The sequence below is a fragment of the Parus major genome, chromosome Z (genome assembly GCF_001522545.3).
Source record: "Parus major isolate Abel chromosome Z, Parus_major1.1, whole genome shotgun sequence".
NCBI lineage: Eukaryota > Metazoa > Chordata > Aves > Passeriformes > Paridae > Parus > Parus major.
This window is the reverse complement of record NC_031799.1, coordinates 34,203,291-34,228,058: the sequence shown is the minus strand read 5'-3', so window position 1 is coordinate 34,228,058 and position 24,768 is coordinate 34,203,291. Positions and strand designations below refer to the sequence as shown.

The window sequence follows — 24,768 nt, the reverse complement described above, 5'->3', positions numbered from 1 at the left end:
ACAGCCTTGTCTAGAGCTTTGCTTCGCTGAAATATATGCAGATATCTTACATCAATGACCATATGCTTAGTCTCAAGACTCTGGGTGATTTCATGGCATATTCTCAATTATTGTCCAAGGGAAGAAAGCAAAAGATGGGCATCACAGGACACAGAGATGCATCCACTTCTCCACAAAACAGCAGCTACAGCCAAAAGAGGCCCTCAGCTGCCAAGCTGAGCTATCTGTCCTTTGGTCAGTTTATGCACAGCTGTAACAGATTAGGAAATAATTAAGAAAACAAAAGAAAAAAACGCATGCATCAGCAAGAGAATAACCAGGTTATTTACTCCACAGCTCTTGCCTAAAATGCCACCAGGATGCAGGGCCACAGACTTCTGGAGAGCAGTTTTTTTACAGGACCCTCAGCTCGCTGCTACCTGAGCCGTGGAGGGGCTGGTAGGAAGCATGTGGCTGGAGCCTGTCTGTTTCTCACCCCTTGACTGATGGCAGATTCCCCTGTCTTAATAAAGCTCTGTGAAGAAACACACCTAAATTTTTGGCCTTTAAAGCAGCACCTTTCCAAGAGCACTGAATTTGTGAACACCTGGCTGAACAACCAGCAGCCAGAACAGCATTTGCCAGCACTGGTACCCTAGCCATAACTTCTCACCCACCGCACTCATTCCTTCATTTTTTCACTTCATCAGTCTCCATGTCCCCACACTGCAGCCATGGAGCCTTATAGCTCCTACACCATTTTGATCTATCCCTGCAAAGGGCAGGCTCTCTGGGGGCATAAGCCACCAATGTGGTTTCTGAAAAATTCAAAGCATGCCCAAGTTTGGGAAGGAGCTTGAGTTTACTTCACTGAGACTTTTAAATCTCCTGCGCCAGAATATGGGAATTTGCCAGTTAAGTAACACTGGTCATCTCTTCTTTGTTACTGCCAACAGATCTGCTTTCTTCCTGGAATTCAGAAACAGCTGAACAATTCCTCTCATCTTTGCTACTATTTCTAGCTCAGTTTCTGAATCCGTTATCTTCAGAATGTTGTCTCAAGTATGAATCCTAAATACTTCTGTCGTAAATACCTGTTATTGAATAATGTTTTTTGTAATAAGATAATAAGAGACTGCACCGTATTTTGTCATAGGCAGCACAGCTGTAATTTATAGTGTGTTTTATGCTTCTTGTCCCTCAACCAATGAAAGAAATTACTTCTTCTTTACCCTAGCATGGGACATAGTGTGTGGCCAACCAAATTATGATTGTGTTGCTCTCCCTCCATTAATCCTCATTATTCCACTCAGTTGAACCAAACGTGGCAGCAGCAGTCTTGAGAGCAGCTGCAAGGTTTTTGGGAGCATTGTTATCTCTGTGATGAATTGCAAAGTATCCTGCGTTATACTGTAATCAGTAGCACATCACCTTCAGCCAGCTAACCTGCCTGACTGAAGCTGTGAATGGGGAAAGAGATTCAAGAAGTGCCATAACTCAGAATATGTCTGGAGTAGGACATACGAAGGCCCACTTCCAGTGAGGTCTCTGGCTTCTCCCCTAGAACTTCACATTTTGTTGCCAAAACTAACAATCTGGTATCAATTCTCTTTAACAGAAATGTAGAATAGAAGTAATCCAAATAATTTAAATGAGCATAAGTAATGGAATGAGGGTCATAAAATCATTTTATCCTACATTTTAACAGTAATTATATTCTTTTCAGAGAATAATCACCACTTTCTAGAACTGAGCTTTTAACAGTACGGCATATTAATTAATATGGGGACTGGAATTTTTGAGACTTCATGTTAGACAACATAATACCCCTTACAGATAAAAAAAAAAAAAAAATCATAAGGTAAGCATGACTCAAAGAATAAACTCAAAGTAACCCCCACACTCAGCAGTCTGGGACATTTCAGCTCCTAAGCTCCCTTATATCACAGCTTTTTGGGGTGGGTTGCTAGATGAATTTATTCTGTAAAACAGCCTAAAGATAATCCAAATGTAATCAGTCAGACGTGTAAGAACCAATTCACTGCCCTTTAAATAAATACTTAAATGAAATAAATTTCTCTTTCCCAATCCCATGCTGCAGTACCAGGAGGTCATGATTTCTCAGGGATGTACAGCAACTTGTCTCCCAGGTGCCTGTGGTGATTGGAATCTTCCCCATTTGTGAGCCAGACTGGTTAACTGAGACAAGAGATTTAGGCCTTGCAAGTCACATCAGAGCTGTGGCCATCTCTGGTGATGCCCTGATTCAAGTGAAATACTGCTCATCTGGCACTTCACTCTCATGCAACTTAAGAACTCTCTTTTGTATTCTTGGACCTCTGCTCTACACAGAACTTAATTGGGCTGAGCTATTAATTGTCCACAAAAGAGATTTCTTCCCAACCTGAACTACAATTTGTTGTGCAACATGTACATTTGTTAGGCCTTGAAATGTGCATTTTCTGACTTTTTATGACCTTGCCTGGAACTGAATTTTCCAAATTCACTCACTCGTAAACACTGACCATTAGCTTTATACTTATGAGTAGGGCTCCATCCCCTTTGCATAGTCAGACACACAGAGTGTTTGCAACTACTTCAGCAGAGAGCAAGGAGAAGCATGATACTGTAAATCACTGACCCCCTTCTGCTCTTGTGGATCTTTCCCATCAGTTTCTCCTAGGACAGAGAACTTTCACAACCTTTCACATTTTCTAAATGGTTGGCCTGTTTCTTTGTTTTAATCTGACTGAGATCAGACTGATATACAAGGTTATTCTTTGTGTGTAAAAGACATTACAAGGAGCCGTTCACATTCTCTGGAGGTTAACACAGAAGATAATGAGTAGAGAGATGCTAGAAAGACATCATAAACACTCCAGATTGTTTAGGCTGTCTTTCTAGCATCTTCCTCTGTGAATACAGTTTTGTTATTCTACAGATATACCCTTTCTGTCTGCTGCTGGTTCAGTCTAATTCCAGAAATAAACTGCTTTAAAAGATGCCTTTTTGCAAAGTATCCTTCCTTTCACAGACATGGGGAGAGCCACACAGTGTGTGCTGCTTCATATTACATCCACAGACATCTGATCCTTATGACCTAAGTAATGACCATTCTTAATATAATAAACTCGGTATTTTCTACAACCAGGAATGAGATTGTAGAAAATCTTGAGAATTTTAAAAATCTTAAGAATCTTAAATGAATTGTATAAACAAAGTTTTTAGGAAAGTAAGAACTGGAAGCAAATATACTGGTCACAACAGTAGATTGTCAGACAGTAGATAGTCTTCCACTGCTGTTCATTTTCTTTCAGTAAGGGTTTAACAATGCTCAGCAGGATTTTGGCTCAATATTTGAAGGTGTTATTTCAGTATTGCAGAGCCATGGCAATTCTGTGCTGTGAACTGCCCCTATTCATTTCTCCTGTTCTGAGCATTGATTGTCACACAAAGTTCTATCATTTTGCCAGGTGTCAAACTGATGGTGGTACAAACCTTGAACTAAGACTTACACTAGCATTTCTCCAAAATAAGGTGCTTGCTTCATCACAGAGTAGTTTGTGTTGTAAGTGGCCTTCAAAGATGATCTTTTCCAACTCCCCTGCTGTGGGTAGGGACTCCTCCCACTAGAATAGCTTGCTCAGAGCTCCATCAAAACTGGCCTTGAACACTTCCAGGGATGGGACATCCACAGTTTCTCTCATCAGCCTGTTCTTGTGCCTCACCACCCTCATCATAAAAAAAATTCTTCCTTGTATCCTATCTAAACCAAACATTTTCAGTTTAAAGTTTAAAACAGTTATCCCCTTGTCCTCTAAGTACAAATCCTTATATAAATCTTGTTCTATATTTCTTATAATCTCCCTTGTACACTGAAAGACCACAGTAAGGTCTCCCCAAAGCAGTGTCAATAAAATAACTGTTGGACCTATTTCCATATTGGAGAAATAAGTCACAATTAAGGGTATATATAAAATCATGGGAATCAACACAATCAGAACACAAATTAAAATTTCATAAAACAAGGGTATCTAATATTCACCTATACATAGTATCTTTTAAAATATAAAAGGTCTGTGGTTGATTTTTGGAATGTGTTCCTTTACACGTGTCTCACTGAATGGATGTGGTTGGAAGGCACTATGGTAGGTTTCAACCTTCCTGCTCAAACAGGGTCATCCTAGAGCACAAAGCACAGAATTGTGTCCAGACAATTCTTGAATTTTCCCAGTGAGAGAGACCCCACAACCTCTCTGCACACTCTGTTCCAGTGCTAAGTCAAGTTCTTCTTTGTATTCAAATGGGAGGTCCTGTGCATCCATCCATGCCCACTGCCTCTTGTCCTATTGCTCAGCACCACTGAGCAGAGCCTGGATCCTCCCTCTTGATGCCCTCCCACCAGGTACGTACTGACATTGATCAGGACCCCTTTCAGTCTTCTCCTCTGGGCTGAACACGCCCCACTCCCTCAACCTTTCCTCATAAGAGGAATGATCCAGTCCCCTCTTCACCTTGTTGCCATCCACTGAACTTGCTCCAGCAGCTCCATGTCCTTTTTGTGCTGACAAGCTTAAAAGTAGACAAAGCACTCCAAACGTGTCTCACCAGGGTTGAACAGAAGAGGAGAATGATCTCCCTTGACCCGCTGGCAATGCTCTTCCTTGTGCACCCCAGGATGCCACTGGTCTTCTGGGCCACAAGGGCAAAATTTTGGGGTTTTTTTTCGTTCAGGTGCAGTTCAGAGCATCTACCAACCAGCAGTGAGATATCAAACCAATCAAAACTTGGCAGAGAGCTACCTCAGCATTCCGGATGTGGTTGTCTTTGTGTCAAATGTAGTAGGGATAGAAGTAATATTCTGGCTTACTTTACACATAAAAATGTGTGAATTTTGCATTAAAAAACTAAAGGTTTGGTGGTAATACAGTGCATTATTTTTCACTTACTGAAATGTACACTCTACTGCTAGTTAAAGATTCTGACTAGTGCTGTCAAACAAGCAATCTGATTTCAGAGGAACGATGTAATTAAAACTACTGCTGGTGGGCATCTGGAACACAATGGGACTGCTTCTATTGTAACAGATTGTAACAGAGATGTAAAGAAGTAATTGAATAGAGAATTTTTTTCATCTGCAGTTATCGCTACAATACGGATCAAGTAAATTATACATTGCGGGTACATTGTGTGGGTGTGCAGGGGAAGTGAGAGTGTAGCTCAATCCTGACATTTAACTGACATACGTCAGTTCTGCATTGCTTCCCAACCTAGCCAGGTTTTTGCTACAGCCCTTATGGTGATAGCAGTGATAGAACCACAAAATAAGCAGTATTCCTCCTGGAAATAAAGAGGAAATAAAGAGGGTAGGGAAGCAAGGTAGAGGGCCACCTCTTCAAAGTGTTTCTAACTGGTACACCAATAGGTGACAAAATAACAACTTAATATTTTACCATATTCTTAATGTTTTTCTTCTGTTTCTATTCCTCTCCTTTAAATTTACACAAACTAACTCTAGACCTTGCAATATACTCTCCTATTCACCAGCTGTCACTCAGATTTACCTTGCCCATACCTCACCACTAACTTGATCCAATGCTTCATTCAGAAATCACAGAGCACATAGGGTGATAGACACTGAGACCAGAGCTTTCTCCTGCCACACCTGAGGATGCCTCACAGCACCACAGCAATGACCAGTCTTGCACCAAACTACTTCACATCACCAGACAGATTTAGGAAACTGAAGACAAGCTTCCATGAGGTACCAAACTGGAAGAGATACCATTTGGGTGGCTTAGTAAAATACCTCCACAGACAAAACCTTTTATTTCAGTACTGAGAGACTAGACCTGACAATACAACTCAGTACTGTGACATCAGGCAAAGCACAATCACAACACAGTGATTAACATTAACAGAGTGATCAGGCACTAACATGTCTAACGCTAAGGCCAGAGGTGTTCTTCACAATAAAAATGTGCCCAAGAGCAGCATGACTGGGGCTGCCCTGGAAAGAAAAGCCGTAAGCCAGTGTGACTCCGTACTGACAGGTCACTACCAGCCCAGATGTTTTTCCAGCTTTTATAATTCTTTAAGTCTGGTTTTCCAAGCTTCAAAACCTAGCACCAGAATTTGAAACTTCCATACAGTTGTTTTAATTCCAAAGACTACTACTTACACTATGCAAGAATATTTACTAAGTTTTACAGTAAAGAGTTTGTTACTACCATCCCTAGTTTTAGCAATACATCTCTCAAATCTCTTCAGATTACATCATGGAACTACAACATAGAATCATACCCAGATTGGTTCATTATAGTAAAAATTCTGAGCAGTTTAATGGCAATTTCTCTTATAATAATATATATATTAAAATAATACAATAGTTCAACGAATTTCCACTTTCTCACATGCTTTCTTTACATCACTTTTTAAATTAATCCATTTACCAAAATATACAATTTTTGCCTTTTTTGCATAGTGTAAAGGTAGGAGATAGAATTCCAAATTTCTCGGATTTCAGAAACTGTACAGCTTTAGGGTTTCTTACATCAAAGAAAAGTATTTATTCTTTATCTACTTACCAAAAAGTAAATCTATCCTTGCCTTTCTTTGATCACGCTCCTTAAAACATTCAGTAATCCATTGGTAATTGAAACTTCTTTGTTTCTTTAGCCTAAAAGGGTGGCATTTATCACAGATTTTCATGAATTCTGGTTTTGAGTTATCAAAAGTCCAGTTGCTGACTGGAGTGGGGAATCGTCTTTCCAATTAAATAGACTGATTTAATGGAAAAACTTGCAACATTTTACTTTTTAATTTGGTATATCATTATTAAGTACAAAAAGGTTCATCCTCATTTTATTTTCTACCCAGAGAATGAAATATGGTGAAAATTAAGCATACATCAATATAGTGCCAGACCTAGTAAAACCTTCAGCATAACTTTGCAACTACTAATACATCAGTACATGATGTCTTTTATTCCTGCTTCATTCCAAACACTTACTTGAATGTCAGGAATAGGCTCAAGCTTTTTACATCCAAGCATTCCTGGATATATCAAAAAATATTGAGCCAGTTAAGAGTTGAAAAGAAAAAAATAGGATTAATTTGAACAGAAACAAGGAAACATATGAAAATATAGAGCATCAGCTGACACAAGAGCAGGACTCCCCACACTGCTGCCTGTATGAATAATTTCTCTCCACTAGAATTACTAGTTAAATAAGGATGTGGCAATCCAGACTTTCAATTCTTATTTAATTCTTGCTTGGCTTACAGAAGATGGAGTTACCATAGGAAGTTCTTATCATAGACAACTTAGAGGAATTTCTGGGATCTGGTACCTCCCTGAAGGACAGGTGGCACCTGGATTAAAGCATCCCTCACTGCACACAGCAAAAGCAGTGAGAGCATGCAGCTTTCCCACCAGCTTTCTCTTTTTAGGCTAGGTCTGGGAGAGACACTGGCCAGAGACTTCTATACTACAGAGGAGAATGCTAGAATGTGCTTTTGTGAAATCAAACACAAGAACTGGGAGATGATTCACTAGAAAAAGAACTGAAAGACTGAAAGAAGTGAAAAGAAATAATTCCCTCTCTTTCAGGTGAAACCAGTATTTTAACACCTTTCAATGTCTCTGGAGTATTCATATCATACCAAAAGAGCCCTGCTGCCAAACACTGAAATTATTGACCCAGCTTATAAGTGCAGATGAGAAAAAAAGACCAGGAGTCCCAGCAACAGGTCCTAAAATTCCTTCTACCAGTCTGATATGGGGGAATCAGGATTTCGCTATCCACGAGGGCTCAAAACCCAAATACAGACAAACAGCTTGGAAGGCTAGAATTGCTTCATGGATTAGTCTGAAAGAAACCTCAAGTAAGTAATTCATTCAGGACATGCTTCTGTGTTCCCAGTATTTATTCCTGTATGCCCCTCACTTGATATTCAGTCAACCACTGTCTGCTTAATGCAGTTGTCACTCTGTATTTTAATTCAACATAATTTTAACGCCTTACTGCGTTAAAAAAATTGACAAGATACTAGGCACAATTCAGAATCAGCAAGAGGTTCCTTGTTTAACTCATGAATCAGCTGCACAAATCAGTGCAAGGGTTTTTGTAAACACACAAAAAAGCATGCTTGCTAAGAAAATGCAAGTCTATTATAAAATAGAAAGGTTGGCTATTTTTTCTAAAGAGATAAGCCAGAGCTACAGCTGAAAGCAAGTACACAAAACTCAGAAAAATAAATTTAAAGAGTTAAAAAGCTTAATATGGAATCCAAATCAGATATTCATAATTGGCATGGCAAAAAGGGTTCTTTAAGCATTCATAATAGTAGTTTTGTTTCCATGGCTTCTATTGGAAAGACTCTTCTTGGAAAGAAATAAAACATCCATGAGGGAAGCTTGCTTTTTAGGGAAAAGGAGTACACCAGAATCTAAAATTCTAACACACATTAGTCTTGATTTTCATCCTGAAAGTGACAAAATCAATAAGTTTCAGACACAATGGCACGTTACATGACATGATTAAATTTTATTTTTTTGCATAATTTACTTACTTTGAGTTACACTAAGTTGACAAAAATCTCCAAACAGCAGTCTTAAAATGATGACTTTTCAGATAGGAATGTTACTTAACCCTAGAACATTCCACTGCTTGCTCTGAGGTTCTATCAACAAAGGGATAGTACATCATTATCATTAATAAATTGTTACCACTATACTGACATTACACAAAAATTAAAAATAAAAATAAATCCCCATTGTGTGCCAAAGAGTTTAGTCTGAAACCAGCTGTAGTAATGCTAAGCACTCTGACAGTAGCAGATAGTTTCTACACGAGTTAAAATAGGAGATTAAGGTCAGTATATGGGCATTTGCAGTAAAGTCACAAGCTGAGAAAAAAAAGTAACTCAAGGGTCCTTTCAGGAGATCTTCTGAAAATCTTTGCATAATGAGTGATCTCTCTAGCCCAGAGTATCAAAGTCTGCAATAAGCTAGAAGGAGCAAGTGAGAAGGTGGGACCAAAAGTACACTGTAGCATCATGAAAAGGCAGAGATTATTATTTACTCCAGTTGGACAAAGTTCCACATATAAAAGGCTGCAGAACTGAAAGAATGAAAAGGTAGAACAAATACTGGGGCAGGCAGACATGGAAACCACTTAAGAACACCAGACAAAGAAGTCTGCTGCACTTTGGGCTCAAAGTCAGTGCAGAGAAAGTCACAGGCCAATTGAGTGTAATACAGCAATCCAGTCTGGCACAACATTAAGAAATGAAAAGCAGATTTCTTGCAGCAGCAAATATGCATGCTCCAAAATAAGAATATAACATTAATAAACTAGGAGTTTAATATACAAAATGCATAGGGAAATAAAAAACATCTTAGAAATTGATTTAGTCAGACTTATTAATCTTAGCTTTAAAGTAATAAATGTTGATAGGAAGAAAAGCCCAGTCCTGCAGACTTTATTCACAATTACTTGCAACGGTTATGATAGTACTTCTAGCATTGGAGCAGTAGTCTGAAGGCCAGATCCTCAAGTTAGGAATGCTGATGTTAACTTCTCAATACTACTGGTGGTAGACTGCTGGAAGATACCCCATAAACCAACTAGATGTCCCTGGAGACTGTGCTAGTTTACCTTCATTATGCACCCACAGAGTATTTGTAAAGCACTACAGAGAGCTTATGACAAATTATGCTTACTAAAAAGGAGGCATTGTTGAAGTCACTTGTAAATAGAAGTGAGAAACAGACTCAGATCCATAGCACCTTACAATGTTATTCATGTTTTAACCACACATTTTCAAATTTTCCTATCAATCATGATCAGTCTGGGGATCCTCACCTTCAGCAAAGCCGAAGTTGCCACATCATTGCAAGACTGGGTCTCTGTCCCATTCAGTTAATTAAAATTACTACAGGAACTAAAAGAAAATAAAACTTGTGCGCTACAGCTGTACAGTACCACAGTAATGCTAAAACCCTTTAGCGTTAATTTCATGGATGTGCAGCATGGCTCTAACCCATGGGCATTTATGACTGATGCATCTGCATGAAGCTTCTCATGAATGTTGCAAGCTTCTGAACATCTTCTACAGTCACCGCGTTATATAAAGAGGCACGGATTCCTCCCACAGACCTGAATTGAAAATAGGAGAGGGGGGAAAAAAAAAAACAGGAAAGTTTTGTATGTTCTAAAAAAGACATTAGTAGCAGTCAGAGATAGTTAAATCTATTCCTACTCCAAAATGATAAAAATTTACATCTATGTGTATGAAAAGCAATATTTAATTCTTCAAGGCAGGCTTGCAATCTAGAGAAGCTTAGTATTTATTAGTTATTTACAGCTCCAAAGCTGTAGCCCAATGACATCAAAAAAACTAATCCCACAAACACTACTGAACATGGGAAAGAACTCTTGAAACCAGGTAGACAAGCGACCTGAGAGACTTTACACACTGATACAATCTGACCTCAAAAGATATCTTCTTTGGCATCTGCAAAGAGATAGATTTGCAGGAGAAAGCAGAATTAAGGATAAAGCTCTGTGAAGCCCACCACTTCACCTAAGCAGATTGCTGAGCCACCAGCAATCTCTGATTACAATCTGTAGACTGCTATTCTCAAGTGTTGCCAAACCAGTATGTGGAACAGCTTATGCGTAAGAAAGGCTGGTAAGTCAATGCACAATGCCTGATGTACCACTGCAGTAATAGTTTATCCTGCACAGGACAGAGATTTCACTTGACTAATACTTACCGATGTCCTTTCAGAGATATCATGTTAAGTTCCACAGCCTTCTCAAGAAATTTCTTTTCCAGGGCTTCATCGCCCTTGACACTGCCAATGCGGAAAGGTACATTCATTCTGCTTCGGTTCTTTCTCTCCACTGGACATCTAAAAAGGTTGCAGAATGTAATACTTAATCCACTTTGTGCTTTATTTATATTTCAGCTATTTGCAGTTTGAGCAAGTAAATAATCACACCTCTTTAGAACCAAAGTCAATCCTTCATAACTGAAATTGTCATTACTTTTTGTGAAAGATAGCAACCTTCCTTTTTTAATCAAGTATAATAATGGAAGTGGTAAAGTGGAGGGCTTATTAACCCTTCTGGACATACTCAAAATTGTGCCAGAGAAACGAACATGAGGCTTGTATACAGACGAAATTAAAGGAAAAAAAAGAAAAAAAAAAAGAAAAAAAGAAAAAAGAAAAATAAATAAAGTAGTTACTTAGGATAGGTGAGGAATTTTGACTAAGTCTAAAACAGTTTCTTCTCTTCCTCTTCAAAGACTGACACTTCTCAACTAGTCAAAAGTGCTACCAGAATTACACTCAGCTAAAAAGAACTAAAGGAAGTATAAGAATGCAGCATAAATAAATTTTCATAGACATTAGAAACTTCTGTCAGTGATTTCAGACCATCTTCTAAATGAGCATTACTTGGAATCATGAAGTAGAGAAGAGGTACTCTTTTTTTTAGTGTTTCTAGTTATAATGAAGATATGAAGCCTTCAGATTTATTTTTTTCTAAGGCTGTGATGTAGATTCTTGCAGGCATTCAATATAAATGAGTTTTCATAAACTGCATGTTAATTTCATACCTATTATTACACTATTTGGAAAAGAATTGAGTACCATTCCTTTTAATTCTTCTATTGTTCTTTTGTCCAGATGTCTCCATGATGAAAAATAAAAAAGATCCATAAAACCTGCCTGTGCAAATCTTCTACTTCAGGTCCAACCAGGAAAATAATGTTCAAAAAGACCTATGCTTCTAAGCACTCCCATATTACTCTGAATTACTGCAGCCATGCTTTAGTTTTTAGAATATCCAGCTGCTACTAATGCTAGTAGTGCACTCAGTGCACAGGCATTGAAAAACAAACTACAAATGGCACAGAGCACTTCATGGAAGAAAGGCTCCATTTGCTATATGGCTTGTCACATGGCTTACTCAGGGAAGCATGCCACAGATTAAGTGCTACGTTACAGCTGGGAAGGCAGCTTCAAATTAAGTCTTCCTTTTAGTTATAGATACAATTAAAAAATTCACAGTCTTAACTGTGTATTGCTTAGAAAGCTGCATACAGTTCAGTTAGTGAAGCTTGTTCTGCTTTCCCAACTGACTATTTACCATCCAATCTGCATTGCATTTCCCACTCACTGCCTTACAGACCAACTTGCCAGATATAGATTTCTGTTTGTCACAAAATGTTTTTTTCAAGGCTTCATTTGCTTTCTGACGTTTATGAAAAACCCCCAGGATTTCCCTGGAGTAGGATCACAATCCTGATCTTGATGATACTAAAGGCAAAGCTGTTCTCATTAACTAAATGGATAAGAAGAATGTATTAAATATTATGATGAAACTTTATCCCTACCAATTATGATTTCAGACAGCTTTAATTTAAAACCGAAATTTAATTTGCTCTATCTTAACTTGACTTGAAGATAAATTAGGTCCCTGCACTGTTGCTTTTACACTGAAGGTGAAGGAAAGTATTTTGTTTTATGGTCAATTAGTAGTCTGAACCTGGCAAATATTGTAACTATTACAGTATCAGGTTTTAGCTATGCATAGGTCCTGTGAGCTCAAAAATACCTTGCAACTCTATGTAGAAGTCAAGAGTGTTAAATCTGCTTTGAAAAGGCAGCAAAAATAACTGAAGAAAATAAACTGTGCATGAAGTACATACAGGAAATGTATTCCATTTTGAGGTCTGATCTTTATATTTTATTTCAGGACGTGTTACAGAACTTAGCATAACTAGCTAATAAAATGCTCTGCTTGACAGAGAAAAAGGTGGTAGGGAAAATAGAATGCAAAGGTGTCTCTACAATTTCTTACAGGCAATTTTTCTCTGTTTTGACCTGTATTTCCCCAAGAGATTCAGTACACATACAAACCAGAATCTGAGTATCTATTTTTTTGTATATTCTTCTCCCATGCCCCCATTTCATTAATTTTAGAATATGTTTTTTGTAGGGTTCACTACTGATCCACACAAGGTAAGCTGAAATAACTTTCTACTGGAATGATACTTAACCTTGGACAGTTACCAAGTGAATGGTTTGCACAAATAGTATCCTAGAAGTCCTCAAAAAAGGTGACTTCAAAAATACAGTTAAACTCTCAAAAGTTATGAATGTTTGGTTATGTAGCAAATATTGAACAAAGGAGAAAAGCATTGCAACTTACGCATAAAATCCATTAGATTTGTCTATAATATCATAAATCATCCGTGACTTGATTAAACTAAGTTTATCCATAGCTGCAGCTCCACCATTATTCTTTATCCATTCCAGTACCAATCCCATGATATAAATACTGCAAAAGGAAATAACATTTTTCAGTGAAATTATTCAAACAGGAAAAACCTAAGTCTTGTCTAATAGTTCATAAAATTCTTCAGCAACAAAATGCCATGTTTGATTTAAGGGCACATAAGATTAACAAATCAAAACTTAGACTATTTTACAAGTCACAACAACTCCAAACAGACAATGTTTTCTGGACACAGATGAAATATCCTGAAATTCAAATGCCACACATTATCTGTTTGACCCAGCTTAATCCTTTGTACGACAGAAGGACATGTCCTGCAGGCTTCCTGCAGCCCTGCAGGGTTCCCAAAGATATCCCCAGAAATGCTGCACACACTGCCAACTCGTTGCCTACATAACTGCCTGTCAGGTCCTAGAGGGACTACACAACTGCCTAGAAGGAGACAGATTTAGCAAAAAAGTTAATAGCATTTGCCCTGTGCGGCTGTTCTAGCAAAAATACAGGAGTAAATTTCAAATACATGTACATATACATTATCATGCCAGAAATTTAACCATATTTTCACAAATGTTAAAAATAAGAACTCTAATCCTATTTCTGCCTACAAACACCTTTTGCCCACATGAACAGCGAAGTTTGGAAAAACAAATTATGATGTATCACACTTAATTATTTGTTACCAGTCAAGTCCTTAGCAGAGATCTGGAAGCCTACGGGCATCACATGGCTTGAGACCAAGAATTTCAGTGCTAGTTACTAAGTGCAACATAAAAAAATCCTTGAGGCCTTTTGCCTTTGTGCTTTTGCTACAAAACTCAGCTTGTTCAAGTTCAGACATTTCCCACGACTACAACAATTTACATAAAAACCTGCTCACAAGTTTTTATGGCCTATATCCAACAAGTTCATTCTTATGAATACCTTCATTATTGATTCCAAGGGAGTGCTCAAAGAACATTACCCTGCAAGTTTCCCTAACACATATCTAGCAGGAGGCTGTTTTAAATTTTGCTGCTTTTTATTTCTAAAGGGATGCCAGTACCAAATCCTTGAACACTTCAGAAAGGCTGCAGAATAACCAAGGTTACAGACTGCCATTTATAGCAAGTACCTTACAGCTCTGAGAGCATAATCTTGTCACATTTATGACAACACACTATCAACTACTCCAGTGTAAAGAATTTAAGTGAAGTACTAAGTTATGCCCTTAGCAAATATACAGGGCTACATTCACCTCTGCCCTCACTTCCTTGAGCAAAACTTTTTGGAAAAGTGAAATCTTAGAAGTCAGCCTTAGAGTCATTCACAAAAACCCAGACAGCTGAAACCTTTCATCCTTCTTTTACGTCAATTAAAATAATGTTTCTGGAACAATTTTAAGTGCGAAATGCATTTCAGAGCTTGCAAATGAGATTTTTATAGCACATTCATTGTTAAATTTAGCTAAACAGATTAGGGTCAAAGAGTCAACTATGTAGTGCCATGAGGTTAAAGCCATTAGCATCACCTTAATTTAATTTAACATCTTGCTGAAGTAGCTTTTGCAAATTCAGTTAATATTTCCTGCCTGTTTGCCAGCAAGCCATTAACAAGTGCAAGGAAAAGAGCAGAGAAAAAGAGAACTGAGAAGCTTTGCCAGTTCCTTAAACTGGAACAGGCAGTTAAGGCCAAGCCAAACAGATGTGCATCCTGCCAACATTTCAGTCTGTTACATTTTGGATTCTGGAGTGTACTCCAATGTGAGTCTGCAGCATGAAGTTTAATCTGGCAAGACAGTGATGAAAAAGGAGAAAGACTGTTAGTTCAACTTTATTTTCAGTTCTCTTAACCACCCACTACTCTGTTAAGGCTACTGTCAGATACTGAGTAACAGCTAAAGCACCACTTTCTTTTCAGAAGTTCTTTGCAATGGCTAAAATAAGGCTGCAGAATTCGATTTGTTTTGCATTTCAAATCAGAGGAACAACACTGTCCAAGTACTGAGATTAAGTAGAACTTCAGTTTTTCAAATGGAAATAGCTGTGTACTTGGAAAACATGAATGGCTGGATTTAAAACCTGGCATATTCAAGTATACAGTGTCCAAAAACAGTATGTGTGACTTGGCAGTCAGGCAAATAATTGATCATGAAATAGAGGTTTCATCGAGCACTGGAAAAGAAAGACAAACATACTGCCTATGTTACAAAGCTACATTGATCAGACAAAAATCTGGAAACATTGTATGTAGCTAATTCTCACCGGGTGTGCCCAGCCAACAGGGTAGACAGGCTGCCAGTAAGAATACATAATTACAGCACTACATACTGTACAGTATGCACACAATTTGGGGGAAGTTCTGTACTGTAAAATCTGGCATAAACAAATGTTCACAAGATTCACTGTTCTGTTGATAAAAATAGCTGCTCCTATAGCATTGCAATAGGCAGCTTGTGACAATCAGCAAATTCAGAGACACTTAAATTCAGTAAAATTTGAAATTATACTAATTGTAATGATGGAATTAAGTTATAGAGTTTATATAAAGGAATCATTGAACTTTAGGCCCATACAGTACATTTAATATGCCTCAGAGATCATTAGGCAACCTAACTTTCCAATTCTAGAACATAGAAGCTATAAGAGCTGAGACTAAACATCAGTATAAAACTGCATTATCAAATTATCTGAATGAAAAGGAAATCTTTATTTCCAAAGTAATTTTAAAAGCTTCTGGAGAAAAACTATATCCAGATTGAAGATCTTTTTTTTAAATAATAATTTCAGAGGACACTGACAAAAAAATTCTTCAGGTTAAGAATGGGTAGATACTACTGGCTCAACACCTAAACATTCTTTTAGCAAAGAATCATTTCACTAGTTATCAGAAGCTACAAGACAGCAATTTTTTTAAAAAAAGCTGAAGTCCGATCTGCTGCTTACGTAATGAAACCATCAGGTACATGGCAATTTTATGATTTTGATTGCTAGATATATCAATTTTGTCTTTGGATGCCAAACCAAACATTGAGATGGCAGTCTAAGAATTATGCAAAACTTTACAAGAGTAGAGCAACCACTAAAAAAGCAAAGCAAAGCAACTACTAAAATGCCTTTTAAAAAAATACAACAGTTTCATTTCAAAACCAACAGTAGTGAAAGATGTACAAAGAACAAGAAATATTTTTAAAGATTAGAAGAATACATATTCTTGCAATATCTTATATTATTTAAAACTTTAATCACAAGAATATTTTACCATTTTCCAGTAAAGAAAGTCAGTGGGGATCTGGAGGTTCAAATGCTGAGAACAATGTCAGGAAGAAATTAAATCAAACTGTATTTAGTGATCAAGAAGCAAGTCTTAGTGCCAAATTACTTCCTTGCAATGAGAGAAACATCACCATGAATTGACTAGAGTTGTGCTCATGTAAACCAGAACTGCATCCTGCAACTTCTACAATGGAGGTATGACATATAATATTTAGTTTGAAAAAGGCTACATCCTCTATGGCTAAGTCGCACTAGGCAACGCAAAGCCTGCTAGTCACAGGGCTGGACACTTCGCATGTTTTCACAGGAATCACGTGAAACACTCCAACGTAGCAGCGGCTTGAGGGCAAATACGCAACTTTGGAAGCTTTTCTAGACAAGACCGGCAGATGGCACTGCGACAGCCTTCTGAGTAAGGGATATCACATAGCAGGGTGAGTTACCTGTAGCATGGTGGAGTGTTATACAATGAACTATTTGCTGCCTGTGTTTTGTAATCCAGTACAATAGGGCATTCCTTCAGTGCAAATCCCAGCAAGTCCTCACGTACTATTACAACAGTAACTCCAGCACAGCCAACGTTCTTCTGAGCACCAGCGAAAATCACACCAAACTTTAAAAGGAAGAAGAAAAATCTTGGTACATGCATTCACTTGAGGATCTTATTACTGAGTAATAGCCCAGGCATACTAGTCAGCTGAACAGAACAGAGAATGTGTTGAAAATTAGCAAGCTGTAGGTTAAAAGAAGAGTTAGCAGAAGTTCTGATTTCAAAGTACACTTACGGCTACTCAGCTGAGGAAGATAATCATAACGAATTTCACAACAGTTTCCTAAATGTTTATTTAATAGCTGCAAACAATTCTCAAGGCAGCCTGTTGCAATTTCACACTACTCCAAACAAATTTACTAAAAACAAATTCCTACACAGTTCACAGTATTTTCAACCCATCTGGTATTTCAGAACAATCATCATAAAATACACCTGTTCAAAGAGGCAGATCAGGAAAAGCGAAGTTGAATGCATAAATAACTACTCCTTTTTGCTACATACAGGTAAGAAAGGTCAAACATGCTTTTTCACTAGTCAGAAACACTTCTACTCACAGTATACTTTACAAACATAGCAACTGTCTATGTTCTGCCTCTGTACTATCTATGAAACAGACATCATAATCATGAGGCAGAGGAAACTTTAGGAGTGTAAAAGAGGTTACAGATTTTTCATGTAAGAGGCAGGATTAAAAAACTGATTCACAGTACCCTGCTCTAGCTATACACTATCTACAGAATAAATATGATTTAGAAGATACTTATTTTAGCAGTTATTTTAATTTAGCAGGCATTTTCTTCGTCAGTGAAAATCACACAGTAGCTAAATAATCTTGGGCAGCTATTTCCATGAACTATTTCAACATAATTAGTTAAGTATGTTTTTATGAGAAAAAGGAAAACAAATACACATTGAAATCTCAAACCTGAAATTTCAACACTTCTATCCATCATCAGATACTCAATTAACAAAACAATTAATAATTCACTGCTCAGCATCTCTAGCCATCCAGACATTTCAAAGTACTTCACTATATTAAATTTTGAAAATATTTTATGTGTAGTCACTGTGTCCAATTATTTACCTTGGAAACATCCACAGGTTTGGACAGGAAGTTTGACGACATATCACAAACCAAGACTGCTCCTTTGACATCAGGTACAAAGTCAAACTCCACACCATGGACAGTTTCATTAGCACAATAATACACATACGATGCATCTGGATTAAGATTCCAAGTGCTTGGGTCAGGAATGCCTAAGAAACAAAAAATAAACACAGAGGTCACTGGAGACTTCCTGGCATGTAGTTTTACCTGAAGAAACTTAAGTGTAAACCAAAAACAATTTTGCCATATAGACTATTAATCATGCTGTTACCAGGAAGATAATGTACCTGCAAAGCCAATACACCCATGCATTCCCAAAGTTCTCTGGTGAGCCATCATTAAGTTTGCAAAACCTTTGTTTTTCACCCCTTATTCTTCAAATTATTTTCATCCAGTTTGCAATTCCAGACTACAAACTACTGCCCTAAGGGGTTCAAAACAGCATTTCAGAAGAATTCAAACACTGAGCCCAAGAATCTTCTTGCTGCCTTTGGAACCACTGGTACATCCAAATTCTCACTGGAAAAGTTCTCTAAAGCTCTCTTTCTGTGCAATCTCAGAAGCTTTTAAGTCTTGCCCAAGCTGAACAAACACAAGGTTACCTACCTTTCTCCCATTTTAAGCTTTGCAACTGATTTACAAAACTAAGATTTCCTCTGTCAACAGGTAATATACAGGCATGTCCTGACAGCACAGAACAGATTTGGCATAGAACAAATAGTTGCTCTTCCTTTCTTTTCTCCTCTGGGACCTAATGGGAGGTGAAGGGAGGGGTGGGAGATGGTGCTATTGCTTCCAGCTTTATTTACTGCCTCTCCTCTTATCTACAGCTACAGAATGCTGAATTACACTCCCCAAGACTGGAAAGTCCTAGGTTCAATTCCTTCCTGTGCCTCACAGAATGAATATAAACTTACTTTCCAAGTTAGTGCCTTAATCACCACTTAATACACTAACTTATGTGGGGATATTATTTGTCTTTCTTGCTGACACTCTTTTTAGTTCAAGTGTTGCAATTTGGACCAGAGGAAAGAAAAGTGAGAAAGACGAGCAGGAATAGAAACTACATCTCATGTATTCCTGCTCCAAGATTATCTATGCATATTCACTGACACTGTGGCGGGAAAGAACAGAATTTAGGAAATTTAAAAGGAGGTAACAGATTTCAGGTCTCTCCTATCCTGGGTAAACAAGGTTAAAATCTCAGACCTGCTTCTGACTTTTACAGCAATCCCATTACCAAGTGTACATGAAATTGAAATACCTCACAATATCCCTGTGAATAGCTTAAGAACTCAGTTAAATATTAAAAGAACAGAGAGAGCCCAGACCACTTTTCCTACTTAGACATTTGTTTCTTGCCACTTGTTTTCTGGCATGTGCTCAGCCCCATTTCACCTTTTTTTTCTGGTGGAAACTGTTAAGCCATTTAATAAATCTCCCAGTGCTGGACAAGGAGAGATGCAGCAGACATTCTTTTGAGTGCTGGGCAGTCAACTCTAGTTAACATTCAACAGCCCAATAACTACATTGAGTCCACTTTTAGAGCAAGTCAAAATGCTAAGCATTCACATGGATAGATGCAATCATCAACTTACTTGTATAGGCTCCTAATTTGGGATGAACAATATTTACTTTGGCATACTTCTCTGCTTCTTTAGCTGCTTTTGCTGACCAGCCTCCAGTAACCACATAATCTGCCTGTCTTCCCTCCTTTAAACCAATAAGGTTAAGAGGGACTGCGCTGAACTGAGCAGATCCACCGCCTTGAAGGAAAATAACTTTGTAGTTGTCTGGTATATTTCTGCATAAAAGAAATAACCATTTATGTTATTCCCAGATGACATAGGATGCATACAACTTGATATTATGCATTTAACCGTGACTGAGAAAGAACACAGTCATTTTAGAAGACTCTTTGCCTAGAGTTTAGATCAAGTCCCACTGCCTCACCTCAGCACTGGTCTTGAGAAACAACTTAAATATTTAAGAGTAAATGCTATGAATTTTAGTGATAAAAAATTGCTGGAAAAAGCTTTCTGTCCCCAAGCCTGGGACTGCATTAAACCAACTCATTCCTAAGTAGCTCTACACACAAACTTGAGAGATATTCCTCACAATTAATCTTGGCTTTTAATTTTATCTATTGCTAGCCTCATGACTTTTCTGTCAGGCTAAGAACATCACACAGAAGTGCTTACAGTAGCCCTCAGCTTTGAGACCCTTCAGTGTGAAAGTGCAACAGCACAGTAAAGCATAAATGCAGAGAACGTGCAATAAAGAGCTGCTCATGCAATCACAAAAATTACATATCCAAATTATTCATTAAAATCCCTTCGTCAGTGATTCTGGCTGTAACTGAGGGTCAAGTGTTTTTGTTAAATGACCAATATTATTAACTACTATAAGAAGAGTAATTCTAATCCGTTATATATTTATTTCAAAATTTTTAAAATATGTCATTCTACAAATAGGAAAAGGTCTCTTGATCAGTGATTCTAACACTGATCCACAGAGCTTTTGTTAATAAAATAGGACTTATGGACAACATGCAGATCACATTTATACCACTAGAGAACTTATTTTTATTGTTTGCACTTATTTCTTGTAGGTCCTTCATGAATTCTATGAAGGTGTGACAAAAATCAAAATTTCAAAACAAACTCAGCTAGATATATAAAAAACACCAATTTTAACCCAATAAGAATCCTTTGTCACATTCAAAAATATAAGAATCAAACAGAAGATCAGTGTCCTCCCCAAGGTTATTACTCTAGGATACACAGTATTCATGCATGAAAAACACCATCAAAGAGGTGCTTTCAGGGAAAGATCTCCACATTAGACATTACTGATGCAACTAGCACACACATAACATAAAAATAAGCAGAAAGCAATTCACTTACAGCAATTCACGCATGAGGTTTTCAGTTGTATTTAAAATTTTTGTGAAATCTGAGGACCGATGGCTCATTTCTTCAGTGGAAAAGAGACAAGAAAGAACATGAAACAAGGTGGTAATACATTAATTTGATTTTAAAATTGTGTTAAGCTCTAAACCTTTTACACTACAGACCCAAAATGCCTGAAGGCTGTGGTTCCCAGTTCCTACTCCTCTTTAAGTACAGAAATACTCCTAAATACCCACAGAAGAATTATACCTGCAGTCTTGTCCAGATACAGGCAAATACTGTTCATTGACATCTGGCACGCATATAACCTTTTTACAACTAGGAACAACCATATTTGAGGGCAAAAAAATAGTCTTTAGAAAGGTTTCATTTTTCCTCATGCTAAGAACCTTCTCTGCTGCTTATGCTGTAAGAAGTATATAATAAAGCAAAGGAGTTTGTTTTGTTCTCTTACCTTTAGCAAGGCTTCTTCACACAGCAAAGCTAATTAAACATTAAGGACAATTACACAGTAATTCCTTTTAAATCCTAGGCTGTCTTCCATGTGTAAGTGTACAATTTAAACATTAATCTGAATTGTGAGGAGACAGCTGCACGTTCTACTTTTAGCAACTAATCAGTTTCATAGGCTAATAAAATGCTCACTGTCTTGGTGCATAAATCTTTTGCGCAACTGGGGCTGAAAAGCCAGGCAGCTACCCATATGGCACAGAAGACACTTCCTCCTTATCACAGGAGAGCACTGCCTTCCTACTAGGAAGGATGCTATACATCTGTATGGTATCTATACAGACACACAGGTATGAGAAATGGAGCTAAAATACCAAGATCAGAAAGTCCTATTAAAAAATTCAGTTAAACATCAAAATCAAGAAAAATGTAGATATTTTTTTTAAGTCTTACCAAGAACACTTATACCAAGTCCTTTGTAGTCCACCAATTCTTTCTGTGCTTCTAATAATACCTATCAATAGAAAAAAAAATCCAGAAATAAATTAAGGGAACTTTCCACTAACTGGAGTCTCTGATGCATCATGCCTATGCCAGCTGCCCCAATTGACATTTGTCAAGTGAGATTAACAGAAGTATAGTCACTAATACAATTTTGTTATACCTAGAAATTGAAGGCTTTCCATAAAATAGCAAACTTATATCATATGCTTGTTGTGGAAACCATAGTTTCCACAAGAAGTTTAAGTTATTTCAAATGCTACATTTCCAGATTTCTGAACAACTTCTAGGCATTGGATGGAACTCTAAACCCTTACAGAACATCTAATGTTTGCATACATACTCTTTCTAAGCAAGCATTCTAAATACCCAATCCCACCATTTCATTCTGCGTCCTTTCACTTGACTTGTACAAATAGGACAGCCGAAGTATTGAAGAAATCATAACAAGAAAGATAGGCTTGGGTAATTGCATACCTTAAACTGAGCAAACATGACAATGACTGGTTCCACAAAATTAATTCCCACACTTTTGGAAGATGAGTCTTTATCTTATTGAGAGTTAAGAAATAAGCAAAATTTTGAGACAACCAAAAAAAACATCACTAAAATCCTAGCCAAGCAGTGCTTCAGACATCCATTTTTTTTTGCCTTCTCCCCTAGCTCTTGAATATCAACGAAGTAGCATTAGATTCTAACCACTGGATCTGCAGCTTCTGATTTTGGCAAATTCTTATCTGAGAGCCAGAACACTCTTGGCTGTTCCTGAAGAAGCAGGAGAAGAGGGAGCCCCAGTACAACAGCCACCAAATAAATGCTGTGTGCATGAACCCTAGGATCTGACAAGAAACTGCACTCTCTGGGCAATTTCAGGAACAAGAAATCTGCCTTGCTGACAGGGTGTCTGCATGGCCTGTCAACTGTAACAGCTGCCTACCAAAAGGTCAACTAAGATTTGTGAAGTTTTAACCACCACATTTTATAAGCGAACTTATCCATGCCAGAGAAGGAGGCAAAAACAGTATGGGAGAAGACACAGACTGTTTAGAGTAATGTTTGCTAAACTGCTTGATAAAATCCAATCCTGTTAGTAACATTTTTCATCAGAAAATCTGCACGTGCCTCACAACAGACATCTACGACACCCATTATAATCTATGAATTGCTCCATCTTCTTGCCTCACCGAGTCTGAATACTTTATGGGCAGATCAGCCCACAATCAAGAGAAACAAACCATCGAGGTGATACAGCAGTCCACACAAGAGCACTGCATTTTCAAGAGGGTAAACAGATTAATAATAGCGAGCTCAGCTGTGCCCACCTGCACTCCTCAAATCTTAAATCCAGTTTTAAGCCATCTCTGTCAGAGAGCTGGATAGTGTGGCAGTGCCTGTGAGAGCCCCTTTTGGAATCTGGAGCCCGACACAGAACAAGAAATTTCTTTGCAACAAGTTTCTTTGCAACCTTATCCACAAAGGACATTTCCTCGAGAAAAGAGAGAAGGGGAAAGAAACCCAAACAAATAAAAAAAAAAAAAGAAAGTTGCTCCACAACAAATCTGTTCATCTAAAGAATTTTTTTAAAGAAGTAACACATAAAATAACGAAGAATACTATGAAGGGAACGAAGAAAAGAACAACAAAAAAAATTCCACATCAGATAACCCTTAAAATGAAAGTCAGATACGTACAGTTCGACAGAAACCACCCCTCTCCATATGTAACTGGATAATCCATAGCTGCTGATGCAACTTTCCAGAAGGTTGAGTGTACACCACATTCACTCACTATAACTTCTTATAAAAAGGCGTCTCAGGGAATTACCATGCTATTTATCAACTGACGAATCTCACACTCCACAGAGTGTGCGCTTAGGTCCTACTTCCCATCCCAAAACTAATGATATAGGTGCTGGTGCCCTATCATCCAGCAGGGAAAAAAAAAAAAAAAAAAAAAAAAAAAAAGTAAATAAACAAAAAAACCCCTATAGAGTATTCCGAGAACTACACTCGAGCTCGCTACCAAAAATCCGAGCTTATTGTTGCAGTTCGTTGGAGGAGAAGACACGACGTTTCGGCGCTGTGCGGGTAAACTTCTGTAATTACTATTTACTAGTTTCCCCAGCCTTCGCTTTGCAGCCGGAATCCCGCAGGGAGCCGGGGGGACGAGGACACCCAGGCTCGCCGTGCCCCAGCCCGGCCCCTACTCACGGAGCGCGGCAGCTTCGCCGGCCCGGCGCCGAAGTTCGCAACCTGCCGTCCGCCCTCCATCGCTGCGATGCTGCCACTTCTGCTGCGGCCACACCGTCAACCCCTCCGCTATAAACCCGCGGCCGCCGGGGCCCGGCACCTTCCACCCCTGTCCCGGGCGCCCATTGGCAGCGCGGCCGCGGGGAGGCGGTGAGGGGAGGGCCGGGCGGTGTGAGGGGAGGGAGGCATGAGGGGAGGGCCTGGCGGCGTTAGCGGGGCGGCCGGGCGGTGTGAGGGGGGTGGCCGGGCGGTGTGAGGGGGGTGGCCGGGCGGTGTGAGGGGAGGGCCGGGCGGTGTGAGGGGGGTGGCCGGGCGGTGTGAGGGGAGGGCCGGGCGGTGTGAGGGGGGTGGCCGGGCGGTGTGAGGGGAGGGCCGGGCGGTGTGAGGGGGGTGGCCGGGCGGTGTGAGGGGAGGGCCGGGCGGTGTGAGGAGAGGGCCGGGCGGTGTGA

At 38.7% G+C, this 24,768-nt stretch overlaps 1 protein-coding gene across 3 annotated transcripts; it reads right to left on the bottom strand.

Moving 5' to 3' along the window:
* Positions 1-8,503: 8,503 nt before the first annotated feature.
* PSAT1 (phosphoserine aminotransferase 1) lies at positions 8,504-24,387 on the bottom strand. Of its 3 annotated transcripts, none has more exons than XM_015653012.2 (9): positions 24,281-24,387; positions 22,023-22,083; positions 21,114-21,183; positions 19,806-20,011; positions 18,184-18,356; positions 16,990-17,159; positions 13,209-13,337; positions 10,763-10,900; positions 8,504-10,142 (listed from the first exon to the last, which is right to left on the bottom strand). In XM_015653012.2, exons 1-9 carry the CDS (start codon positions 24,338-24,340, stop codon positions 10,037-10,039), a joined length of 1,113 nt encoding a protein of 370 aa, XP_015508498.1. In that variant the 5' UTR covers positions 24,341-24,387; the 3' UTR covers positions 8,504-10,036. The 3 variants fall into 3 exon arrangements, with proteins under 3 accessions (XP_015508498.1, XP_015508499.1, XP_015508501.1); XM_015653013.2 differs by lacking the exon at positions 24,281-24,387 and adding an exon at positions 23,762-23,803; XM_015653015.3 differs by lacking the exons at positions 22,023-22,083; positions 24,281-24,387 and adding an exon at positions 21,574-21,887.
* Positions 24,388-24,768: the final 381 nt, after the last annotated feature.